At 33.9% G+C, this 12,590-nt stretch overlaps 2 protein-coding genes across 3 annotated transcripts; both read left to right on the top strand.

Moving 5' to 3' along the window:
• The first annotated feature begins 741 nt into the window (after nt 1-741).
• Nucleotides 742-2,414, top strand: LOC123227726 (two-component response regulator ARR2-like). Of its 2 annotated transcripts, XM_044652844.1 has the most exons (4): nt 742-928; nt 1,032-1,174; nt 1,652-1,804; nt 1,902-2,414. In XM_044652844.1, the coding sequence occupies exons 2-4, from the start codon at nt 1,048-1,050 to the stop codon at nt 2,180-2,182; spliced, it is 561 nt and encodes a 186-aa protein (XP_044508779.1). In that variant the 5' UTR covers nt 742-928; nt 1,032-1,047; the 3' UTR covers nt 2,183-2,414. The 2 variants fall into 2 exon arrangements, with proteins under 2 accessions (XP_044508779.1, XP_044508778.1); XM_044652843.1 differs by having other exon boundaries at nt 745-1,174.
• Nucleotides 2,415-6,059: 3,645 nt separating this feature from the next.
• LOC123227080 (putative serine/threonine-protein kinase-like protein CCR3) lies at nt 6,060-8,846 on the top strand. Its single transcript, XM_044651712.1, has one exon. The coding sequence runs from the start codon at nt 6,234-6,236 to the stop codon at nt 8,649-8,651; it is 2,418 nt and encodes an 805-aa protein (XP_044507647.1). The 5' UTR covers nt 6,060-6,233; the 3' UTR covers nt 8,652-8,846.
• The last annotated feature ends 3,744 nt before the right edge of the window (nt 8,847-12,590 follow it).

Genomic DNA, 12,590 nt, shown 5'->3' with positions numbered 1-12,590 from the left:
AAATGTTGCCCCCTCTCCTCTGCATCTTCTTCACTTTTTTATTTCTCTGATATATTAAATACCTCCCACTTGAATAATTTCAAATCTTTTGAAGGGCAATTAAGACTTTTGATAATTGTTTTAAAAAGGTTAAATTCAAGAAAACTTTAAAAAGAAAAAGATGTCAACAAGGGAAATGGCCAATCTTGGGACTTGAAAGTGGAAACCAAAGCCAACCCACAAACCAAGTGGTTGGTGCCATGGGAACATTTGCTTTGAAAAATAAAAGAATATTAATACAAGCAAGCACTTGAGCCTTTTTGAGGACAATTGTATTTAGTTGTAATTAATTAAAATCCAAATTCCCTCTTTTTTATTATTATTATTATTTTTTTTTTTAATGTAGGATATGATTTCGACCCATTAAAATTAAAGAGATAAACCAAGGGGAAAAAGGACTTGAAAACAGTATGTTTTTGTCAGAAAACACCTTTGTTTTTGGTATATGGGGGTGGTGGAGGTGGATGTGAAGGTAAACAGTTAAAAGTAAAATCTGGAAACAGAGTTTAACGTTGTTGGAGTTTATGAAGTAAGTAGATTTGGAATGCGTGGAGTTAGTTAACTTAATGTGTTAGCTGGATCTATTCTTACAGGATTGTCCCACTTTTTTTTTTTTTTTTTTTTTTTAAATTTAATTGGCCTAAAAAACCAAAGAAATTTAAGCTACAGGGTGAGAGACAAGCCATGTCTTCTTCAACTTCAGTCTCTCTAAGTTATATATATAGATTACAAAATTTTCTCGTTTATTAATAAATTTTAATTGTTTAACCAAAATCTCTCTTCTTTCTCTCAAATTCTTTGCGTATCTCAACTGGGTTCTCTGAATTTAGAACTGGCTACATCAAAATCACTCTCTACTTTTTTCCTTGTCAAGTTGAACTTCAAGCATGTAAATTCTCTATCTTCTTTTTGGCTTTGCCTTTTGCATATCACTTGTTTGTTTCTTGTTTTCTGTTTCCGAAGTCTTAATTTTTTTGACCTATGAATCTAAGTAACGACAAAGGATCCATGTCCACCGCCAGTTCTAGTTTTGTTTCCGATCATTTTCCGGCAGGTCTTAAGGTCCTTGTTGTTGATGATGATCCTACCTGTCTTAGGATCTTGGAGAAGATGCTTAGGACTTGCCTTTATGAAGGTAAGATTCAGCTCTTTTTAAAAAAAAAAAAAATTCTAGTGTTATTTCTTTAATGGGTTTATCTTAATTTTTTCTTCTTGTGTTTCTTAGAGATTTTTTAATTTTCATTTTGGGTGTGTTATGGCGTGTTTGTGACTTTTGTATGATCATTTCTTGTGTATGTTATGATTCTGTTTGTGGGTTTTTCTTTTACAGAACCTTATCAAATCTGGAATAATTTTGAGCCATAAGTATGGTACGAAACAAATCATGGTTCATGCTAAAGCTTGTGAATTGGTTTAACGTACCACGTTTTGTACACTATTCTTATGATTTTGTTTAATTCTGCTTTGGTTAAGAGATCAGTGAGTGTTCTAGTTTGTGCTTATATGCAGAAAAGGATTACATCTTCCTGTTACTGTGTTTTGTTTAGATATATATGTGCCTATAGCTATGTTATTTGATGTGCGCTTGATAAAATTTATGTGGGTTTTTCAGTGACAAAATGCAATCGAGCTGAACATGCGTTGAACCTGCTTAGAAAGAACAGAAGTGGCTATGATATTGTTATCAGTGAAGTCCACATGCCTGATATGGATGGATTCAAACTCCTTGAGCAGGTTGTGCTAGAGATGGACCTGCCTGTTATCAGTGAGCACTCTTATCCCGATCTGTATACATGGATTTCAGATCTATGAATTGAACTAGTTTGAACTAACTCAAGAATGCAAATTGTGTAATTGTACAGTGATGTCTGCAGATGATAGCAAAAATCTTGTTATGAAAGGTGTGACACATGGTGCTTGTGATTATTTAATCAAACCTGTTCGAATTGAGGCTCTGAAGAACATATGGCAGCATGTAGTTAGGAAGAGGAAGAATGAGTGGAAGGATATAGAGCAATCAGGAAGTGTCGAAGAAGGAGGAGATCGGCAACCAAAGCCATCCGAAGAGCCAGATTACTCTTCCTCAGGTAATGAAGGAATTGGCATTGGCATTGGCATTGCCAGATTACTCTTCCTCAGCTAATAAATATTTATCTGCATACTGGAGGCATTGGCAGAAGCGAAAGCTCACTTAGAAATATCTGCTGCCTCTGTGAATCAGGTATCCCTTTAATGTATCTAGATTTGTCTGAACTCTTGATTTTTGTGTAACCTGTTCATATGATTGCCATCTGTCAGATGTTTCTATTTATCTTTCAGAATTTTGTACATTTGTTTTGGATCAATATTTATTGAAGGTCAGTAGTGTTTCAGTATCTTGCCTTAAGTAGTACAAGTTTCATTGACTTTCTGCGTATCTTTCTTGTTCATGCATCTTAGCTTTCGATATTGTTGATTGCCATTAGTATTTAGTCCTTGCAAAATCTTAGCCTGCTCAACTACTATCATACTCATGTGAATTCTACATCTAGTGGCCCGGCATCATCTGGCTGCTTTTGTGGCCAGGAAGTTTGAGGATCAGAATGTTACGGTTCAGCCAAAACGAGTTGAAGAAAGTTACAATAGAGAGAGAAGAGAGGGAGACGAGAGAAATGAAAGGTTATGCAACTAGAGAGAAGGAATTTTGAAAAAAAATCATCCCACTAAGCATGAGACTTTTTCATTTCAACTTGCGATAAACTTTGCTCCTCCTATAATCATGACAAAACTCCCCACTTAGCTTCCTTGTCCTCGAGGAAGAAAGTTGGAAATCTCCATCTCATGTCATCAGCGAATTCCCACATAGCTGTGTCAGCTGGTTCTCCTTGCTACTGTATGAGGAACTTAAACGGTTGGTGCATGGCTTTCTTAACTAGCTTCTTGACCAGAATTGTATGCAGCTTCCTCTAGGTAGTTCGCGTATGTGGAGGTAGCAATGGAGAAGCATGTACCTGAGCATAAACGGGCTTCATGAGAGAGACATGAAAAACATCATGGATTTGTGCTTCAGGTGGCAACTTGAGCCTGTATGCAACTTTACCTATCACGTCTTGAACAAAAGGGCCAAAATATTTTGGTTTGCTTGTACGGTTGCAGCTTAACATATATCCAATCCCCAATCTGAAACTGTCTATCAAACCTCTTTTGATCTTCCCAGGACTTCATTCGGTGTTGAGCTTTTTCCAAATTGTGCTTAAGAATCTGCAAGGTTTCTTCCCTTGTTCTCAGCCTATTATCCATCGCTTCAATCTTGGAGTTCTTCAGGAAGAATAGTATTATATACACAAATAATGATATATCATTATATGATTTAATCTTTTAAAATTAGAGACAATATTACATCCTAATCATATAGTAATATTTAGAGAAATAGGAAATATGGAGGGGAGGTGGATAGCCATATAAAGCTTCAAAATAAGACTTGAAGAAAAAGTTTGTTCGGTTGCTGTTCCAGGCCTGGAATAGTTACTCTTGCTTAATTGCGCCATTACGTTTGTAGGCAATGGCCGATTGTGGGGCAGGCCATTCTAGATACTCATATGGGCTTTAACTTTGTGAATTTGACAATTATAATGGAAATGGATTAATGATTAGTTAGTATTCCAACCCAACCTAACCTTAATATCAAATGAATCTTTACAGCTCTGCCTGTCCCTAAAAGCAAATTAAGGCTGTTAAAATATAGGAAGATACAGAGACAAAAGCAACTCAATTGGGCTAGTAGAGCACTTACATATCAAGATTATCCTCATAATGTTATGTGAGATTTTCATAATCCAAGACATTAGATTGCAACTCATAATTCTTCCAATTAGAAAAAACCAAAATAAATAAATAAAACCCCCCAAGTGGTGGCGTCCAAGGTGAAGAGTTTGGGTTCAAATCTTCTAACAACATACCAAAATAAAATTTTTGATTTATCTAATTAAATGGTTATAAGATCAATTATTAGACGAAGACTTTGATCTATTTGGTATCATTAGTTCTGTCTCAAAAAAGCAATCCGGATAATATTGAAATTGGAGCTATTGATGCAACCCTACGTAGTTTACATTTATTAACATGAAGCAAATATGGAAGAAGGGAAAACAAGTTGGTCATCACTCATCATCTCACGTTGAGTCAAATTCAACTTTACAAACAAGCTTTCTGTTTTCAACGTGTCACACAGGGAGAGAAGAGAAACCCATCTTCCAAACACTGAAATTTTGAAAAGGAGGGCACATGGATCACGTATATAAATAATTTAATCTTCTCCAACACTAATTATGATTACGCTTGCGAGGTTAGGTAGCCTTCAAACCTTCATTATTTTCTAAATTTCTTTGTAAAATATCTCAAAGTAATCTGTCATGTTCCCAGCTTAAATTTTTCTTTTGAGCTGTTTTTGCTGATTAATTGTCTAAGTATAATGATACTTAATTGGATAATAAGTCTTCCTGCGTAACCCCTTTTCATACAAGATCAAAATTAGTTAGCCACTTAACCAAGTATTTTATACACTAATTATTATGCATCATCTACGTAAACCGAAAATGTTGAATTTATTAGCCCTGTTGTGTTCCTCCGGTCAACGGCAGCTACCTGCCCTGTTTAATTACAAAGAAGAAGGTGTTGACGGCAGTTCAATGTTCAAACAACCTAGATATTAAATTAGAAAAAAAGTTAAGAGTTTGATATGCTCGCCTGTCTAGATGGCCTAACTTTTGGGGTCATTTTCATAACTGCTTTGAAGACACAAAGGCATCCGAAAGTGCTTGGTCTTGAGCAACATAATGAAATGAAAGTGAAACAGAAATGTGTTTGTGGGATGTGTTTTTTTTTTTTTGTTCCTTGACTTCAAAACTACTTCTAAAATCTAGTTAGAAGAAACAATCATTTCCCTCTTTAAATATTTTTTTTTTATGACAATGAATTCTATTCGAGTCAAACAATTTTTTTGAAACCGAATCAATTATATTATATATGTAAAATATTAGATTTAGTGACTAATTATATAATCATCATATCGTATAAGATTAAGACTCTACTATTAAAATATTATCAACAAGTCTTAAACTAAACTCTTATATTTGAAAATTTTTCATTTTTTATCACTCAAACTTCCCTTTGCAATCTCCTCATGATTTTTTTTTTTAGTAACAAATAATCTCACTTGAGTTAAACCATCTTTTTCGATCGAACAAACTATATTAAATAGATAAAGTTTTGAGTTTAATAATTAACTCTATAATTATTAAATCAAATCAATCAAGAGTATTATTTTAATTAGGGTTAAATTTAAATTGAATTGAATTCGAGCTCAAGCTTAAATCGAACTTTTAACTAACTAATTATTAAAACGACATCGATATATGTTTATCAAAACAACGTTATTTTATATCAAAATTTTTAATTTACGAGCTTGATGAGCTAAACACCTTAAAATTTAAGCTCAAGTTTGAGTTCAAATTTAAAAAACATTAAACTTTTAAGTTTAAGTTTATTTAAACTTAACTTATTTTAAACTTATTCAAACTAAATTTGAATTCAATTTAAATAAATTTAATTCGAATTTAACCGTAATCTTAATATACTGTAAAGAAAACTTGAATGCAGACTCAAGGCCAAATCCAAAATATTTGGCGCATTTTATCTACCATCAATAATATTAGAAACGATTCGCTTCGTCCCTCTATTTTTAATTTTATAAATGCATAAACGCAGCCTTGTCTTGTCTGTCAAAAATCCATGCCCAACGTATTCAAAAAAAACATGCATGTGCACAGCAAGTCCCCTACGCTATTACTGACACGTGTCCTTCTCGGTCACCCATATATTCTCCCTTCTACTCATCTTTTACCCGTTCCTCCATCTATCTTCCGTTTCTCATCAGACTCCCTCTACAAATAAAACTGATTTTATGAAAAAAATAATAATAATAAATTTCTTTTTTTATTTAACAGATATATAAATTATTTTTTAAATACCAAAAATTATCTACAGTACAACCAAAGACGGCCGCTATTTAACTGAAACCTGGAAGAAACTTTCATTTCTTCATCGTCTTCAAGATTTAGGACTCGACAAAAGCACTCTCTTTCTCTGGGCAATTCACAAATGAGGCATAATCACCAAGAACCCACCAACTCATTCCCCAAATTTCACTTTTTTAAATGACGAAACTACCCACTTCCCCCTCCTCCGTCGCCGTTACTCTTCTGACCGTGATTATACTATCCATTTCCTCTTTTCCGTCACTCACCCATGCTCTGGGCTCCGGCTCTACCATCGCCATCAGTTACGGCTCGGCCACCGTCTGCGCCGTTGTGGCAAGTCAGCCCACGCAACGTATCGTCTGTTACAATGAAAGCTCATTAACCCCCATCCAAATCCAACCCAACATCTCCTACTCTTATATTTCCGGCGGCCAAAATTACTTCTGTGCCATTCGCTCTGATGGCTATAGTCTTCTCTGTTGGTACACGACTGGAGTTTCCAGTTTTCTCCCCAAAAGAATATACTATAACGACACCGTTTTGTTAGACAATCTGGCCGTCGGAAATGACCACGTTTGCGCTATCACAACTGATGGCCAAGTTGAGTGTTGGAGAGGATCCGTTAGCAACAGTAGTGATAACTTTCCTTCTCAGGAAGAAAAATTCGGGTCAATAACATCTGGGTTCGGGTTTTCATGCGGAATCTTGATCAGTACAAGTAGAGTTCGTTGCTGGGGGAATAATTCAATATCCAGACAAATCGAAACTGAATTTACTAACAACTCCATGTTGAGTATAGTTGCAGGCGCTTCACACGTGTGCGGGATAGATTCCAATGGTTTTCTAATTTGTCACGGAAACAATCAAATGGGACAGTTGAACATTCCGTTACATTCTTCCGGGTTTAGTTCGTTAGCTCTTGGAGAAAATCACAGTTGCGGGATTCGATTGAATGGATCGGTTGATTGTTGGGGCGGGGGAGGGGAGTATTCAGTAAACGAAACTGAAGGAATTTCGTTTGAATCGATTGTTTCGGGTTCGAATTTCACCTGCGGATTAACAACGAGAAATTTTTCGGTAATGTGTTGGGGACCCGGATGGTCTAATGGGTCAAATTCAGGGTTTTTGATTCCATTTGGTGGTGAAATTCTTCCAGGGCCTTGTGTGCGATCATCTTGCGGCGAGTGTGGGATTTATCCCCAATCTGATATATTGTGTTCGGGTTTTGGTACAATTTGCAAGAGCAATATTTCTTGTTATGAACCAGTTCAATCACCGCCGTTGATTCCTCCTCTGCCGCAACCGCCATCATCCCCAGTTTCGCCTAGAACATCTAGGGAATTGACAAGGGGTTTACTGGCGTTTGCCATTGTTGGATCAATAGGTTCTGTTATTGGTATTTGTACTATAATTTATTGTTTGTGGACTGGAGTTTGTTTTGGGAACAAGAAAATTCATAATTCTGTTCAGCCAACTATTACTAGAGCTGGCTCTAACGGTGGGGCAGCATCCAATAATAGTCCTCTTTCACGGTCATCGACAATTCGGCGTCAGGGTTCGAGGGTTTTGACAATGAAACGTCAGAGGAGTGGGACTTCGTCGAAGCATGCTGATAGAGCAGAGGAATTTTCATTTGCAGAGCTCGCTGCTGCTGCAGGTAATTTTTCCTTGGAGAACAAGCTTGGTGCTGGTAGTTTTGGTGTGGTTTATAAAGGGAAATTGACGGATGGTCGTGAGGTTGCAATTAAGAGAGGGGAAACGGGTCAAAAGATGAAGAAATTTCAAGAGAAAGAGAGTGCATTTGAATCAGAATTGGCCTTCTTATCAAGGCTTCATCATAAGCATTTGGTGAGGCTTGTTGGGTATTGTGAAGAGAAAGAAGAGAAGCTCTTGGTGTATGAGTATATGAAAAATGGAGCACTTTATGATCATTTACATGACAAGAACAACGTTGAGAAGAGTAGTAGTGTGATAAATTCATGGAAAATAAGGATCAAAATCGTCTTAGATGCTTCGCGAGGAATTGAGTATCTTCACAATTATGCAGTTCCACCTATTATTCATAGAGATATCAAATCTTCAAACATTCTAATAGATGCACATTGGACAGCAAGAGTATCTGATTTTGGATTATCATTGATGGGTCCTGAGTCTGAACGAGATTTCAGGCCGATCAAAGCAGCCGGAACAGTAGGGTACATTGATCCAGAATACTATGGATTAAATGTTTTAACCACAAAGAGTGATGTGTATGGATTTGGTGTGGTGTTGCTTGAGATTTTAACTGGGAAAAGAGCAATATTCAAGACTGATGAAAATGGAGGAGCCCCTGTAAGTATAGTTGATTTTGCAGTTCCGGTAATTATGTCCGGAGAATTGCCCAGAATATTGGACAAAAGGGTTGGTACACCGGAGCTCAATGAAGCAGAAGCAGTAGAGCTTGTGGCATACACTGCAATGCATTGTGTGAATTTGGAAGGAAAAGAGAGGCCTACAATAACTGATATTGTTGCTAATTTGGAGAGGGCATTGACTCTTTGTGAAGGCAGCCATGGCAGCATCTCTAGCGGTGCAATCTCAATTGTTTCTGAGTGAAATTCATTACAAAACAAGATTTTTTTATTGAGTTTAATTTAAATTACAAAAATTTTGGATAAATTTGCATTGTTTAGAATTTGGGAGTGTAAAGAAATTAGTTAGGAAGTTTCATCCTCTAACATTGAGCTTGTAGTTTCTTCAGGTTTTTATGAACACTAACAAGGAGAAATGACTACATTTTTCTTTCCTCAATTATTCCCTCCATTATTTTCGTAGATTTTGTCGAAATACACACTTTTGATTACGCAATTGGGTGTATATAATTAAGTGTTTTATAATATTTAATTACTTAATAACATATTATCGTAAATGTTGTTAATTCAAAAAGCAAGTTTTCCTTAATTTTGAAGAAGTTATATGATTTCATTGACCCAAAGGTTTCACTTTTTGACACCCCAATTTGCACGAGTACTAACTACTCTGCTCAAATTTTGTTATTCAGAGCCTCATAATAGTCTAAAGCACACAGCCTTGACTTTGAGGCTTTGAATATTCAAATATTGAATGTGAAACAAATCAATGAGCGGTCAATATGGGACCAATATTTTGCAATACTAATAATTCATACAAAAATTCAACTAAATTAAATTGTGCGGTCCCTCCAAATTAACCACAAATCCTAACATTATTTAATCACATCACGTACCAATAAATATGAAATTTAGTGAAATTAAATGTTGAAGGGGTAGAGGTGGTGGATACGGCGGGTTAAAGTGGCGGCTGGCCGGTGACCCACCACCTTCATTCATTCTGATCGTAATTGTAGAAAAAAATGCCAATCAAATTGAAATGGAGCGAAATTTTCACCATAAAATTAGTAAAAATTCTAAGTTTTTATTAAGACAAGACGTTGGTAAAGTACGAAGCATTGATTTGTCCATGGAGATATATTCAAAAGCTTAAAGTTACCACCAAACCAAACCTTTTTTAAAAATATATATATATTTTTTGAGGTTGACTGTGACCAACCCTCATGAACAGATTGATTACTATTAAAATAAAATTCAACAACTAATCTTGGACAATTAGAGCCAATATAATTACCATGTAAAAATATTACATATGGTTAGAGTAATATTTAATTACCCAAACTGAAAGATTTTGGATGAATTGACAGTATAGATAAATAGTTTGTTTAGTTGGCAACAATAAAAGAATAATAAGATACTGATTTACTTATATACTCTTATGTGTTAAATTGAATCAAGTGTGTAAAGATAGGAGAAAATCTGTAGTAAATCAAAGATGAGAGTTATAGAAAAAATTATAAGAGATAAAATGCAATAAATCAAAAGGACGAGGATGAATAAAAAGGTTATTTATTGTCGATAAAAAACAATAAAAAAAAGTTATTGGTCATTAATTTAGTATCGTGGGAAAACTAATTAGTATAAATTGAAAAATACAAAAAAAAAGTATAAACTTTAAACAATAACACAAAAACCATATTGTGAAGATCAATTGATATAAGATCTAACCTAGACATCTTTGTCTTCTTCATTGTGAGGTCCAAAAACCTTTGTTTTCTTTGTAAGACTATGAAATCTAATTGTCTTTGTCTTCTTGGCCTGACAATGTATGGTGGTGATGTTGATAGGTGGCCGTGGGTGGTGGTGTGAATTGTGGGTTGGTTGGTTTGTACTTTTAATTCAAAATAAGTGTTTTTTTTTTTTTTTTTTTGGTTTAAGGTTAGACTTTAGGGAAAGGTACGTAAATTCAACTCAAGCCACTCTATCTTCTTTGCATAATGGTAAGAGCTAACCCTTTTCGCCTTCTTCACATAATAGCAAAATTTAAGCCTCTTTTAGATGTCATTTCATATAAAAGTGGTATTCATTTTTATTTACCTTTTAATAATTATTAAAAAATTTTAGTACTTAGAAAATCAAATAAAACGACATGAGCAATAAAAAGTAGATTCCCCAAAACCCATCCACCCTTAATTACTTTCCAAGTATTTCACATGTTTTTGTGAATTAAATACATAATAGTGACCGGAGTAAATTAGAAATTATTGAAAAAAAAAAACAAAACGGTAGGAAATCATTGATGACGTTATAATAGAGGAAGGAGTCAAACACGTGTCTCAGAAGGAGCAACACACGTGATGACTAATTTCAACGCCGGTCCTCATGAGATGTCAGCTGTCATACGACCGTCCAAATTTAACAGATTTGATCTATGCCGTCCGTTTTAGATGCTTTTTGTTTTCCTCAAAAGCGCTTCCGAAACGTGAAAGTTGTAATGGTCCTTAAAATAGAAAAGTGCTTTCTCCGAAAGCACTTTCCAAAAGCTTCCAAAAGACTACATGCGATGAGGAATTGTCAAACAAAGCCCATGCTTCTTGCATCGCGTTGAACGACTCAAAACTTTCAGAGATATTCCACAACAAAGCTACAAAATGTTCTTGCCCATATGAAAAACAATGGGTTGTTGGAGTATTACTGTATATTTTCAATGCCCCATTCTCAAGCTTTTTTCTTTTTTTTTTTCAAATTATTAAAATCAAGGCTAGAGATAGATACAATATGATTTAGTATAATTTAAAAGTTTTTTTCAAGCTAAACTAAAAAAATAATTTAAATTTTTTTTAAATCAAACTAAACAAAACAAAAAAAAATGGTTTTATTTGGATTGGATTACGATTTAAATATATTAAAACAATTATTTTTAAATATATATTATATAATTAAATTATAATTTTTTGTGTGCATAATATAAACATACAAAATAAATATCAAACATATATACAATATACATGTAAAGAAAATGATAAACTAAATATGAAAAAATTGAAAAATTTAGTCAAATCTAGTTATCTATATGTATTTTTAAAAAATACAATTTACGATTTGAAAATCATCTAAAACATAACTCAAACTAAAAACTGTTTTTAAAAAAGTTATCAATTCAAACAAACCATTTTACAATTCAAATTAAATCAATTCGTAATTTTTAAATAGTTTAGTTTGATTTTATGATTTAAATTGAATTATGTACATCCTAATCGAGGGTGCTTTTTTTTTTTTTGGTCTTTGCACTTTGGCTTTATTCATCCAATCTATGAGTGTCAGATGACTCTTGCAGCCATAATATGAAGAAGCAATTACAGCTACCATAATGGTGAAAAACAGATGCACCCATTCACGATCCTGAAAATTTTCTATTCAAAAAGATGGTTTGGTTACTGTTATACAAAAAAACAAAGAGGCAGTAGAGAGTGCTCAAGTTTGATTGATGCACAGGAAAGGAAACCACATACCTGAAGGCTCCAGGCTTGCTTTGCTTCTCGAACGCAATCACATCCTTTGCTGTGCTTTCCTACTTGTTTGCCGGTTGATGGTTCTTTTTTCCCTTAACCAAGAATGTCTGATAAATTTGCATAAAAAATAAAGTCAATCTATTCCGCAAGATTTCACAACATGAATGCCTAATGCGCTATGCTTTCAGGAATCTATCAAATTTGTGAAATTTATCTGCATTAAATTCACTGGTTTTACCCCCTTCAACCTCCACGAATGAAGCTAAACTTTATGTTCATGTTTGGGAAGGATTACATAATTAATATATAATAGTTTATTGAAGATCCAATAATAATGATATTATAAATAATTATTCGTAAATTGTTCTGGGTTCATCCTCATTAATTAGCTCATTCGTAAACTTTATTAGAGTATTTAATTATTAAGTTTTAACTTTTATTAAATCAAAATTATGATTAATATTAGCATATATTAGTCAATTTTCCAACATTTACCTATTTAAACAATATTAATTATTTTTATTTTATAATTTTTAACATTGTTAAAAGATAAATAATACAATTAATATAATTATAAAAAACGAACCGTAACATTAATAATGTATTCTATCAATATAAAATTATTCATAATTACAAACTATGGGATTTCGACCTTAGTTATAAACTATCTGACA

This window comes from Mangifera indica, chromosome 10 (genome assembly GCF_011075055.1).
Source record: "Mangifera indica cultivar Alphonso chromosome 10, CATAS_Mindica_2.1, whole genome shotgun sequence".
Lineage (NCBI taxonomy): Eukaryota > Viridiplantae > Streptophyta > Magnoliopsida > Sapindales > Anacardiaceae > Mangifera > Mangifera indica.
This window is presented reverse-complemented; position numbering and strand designations above follow the sequence as displayed.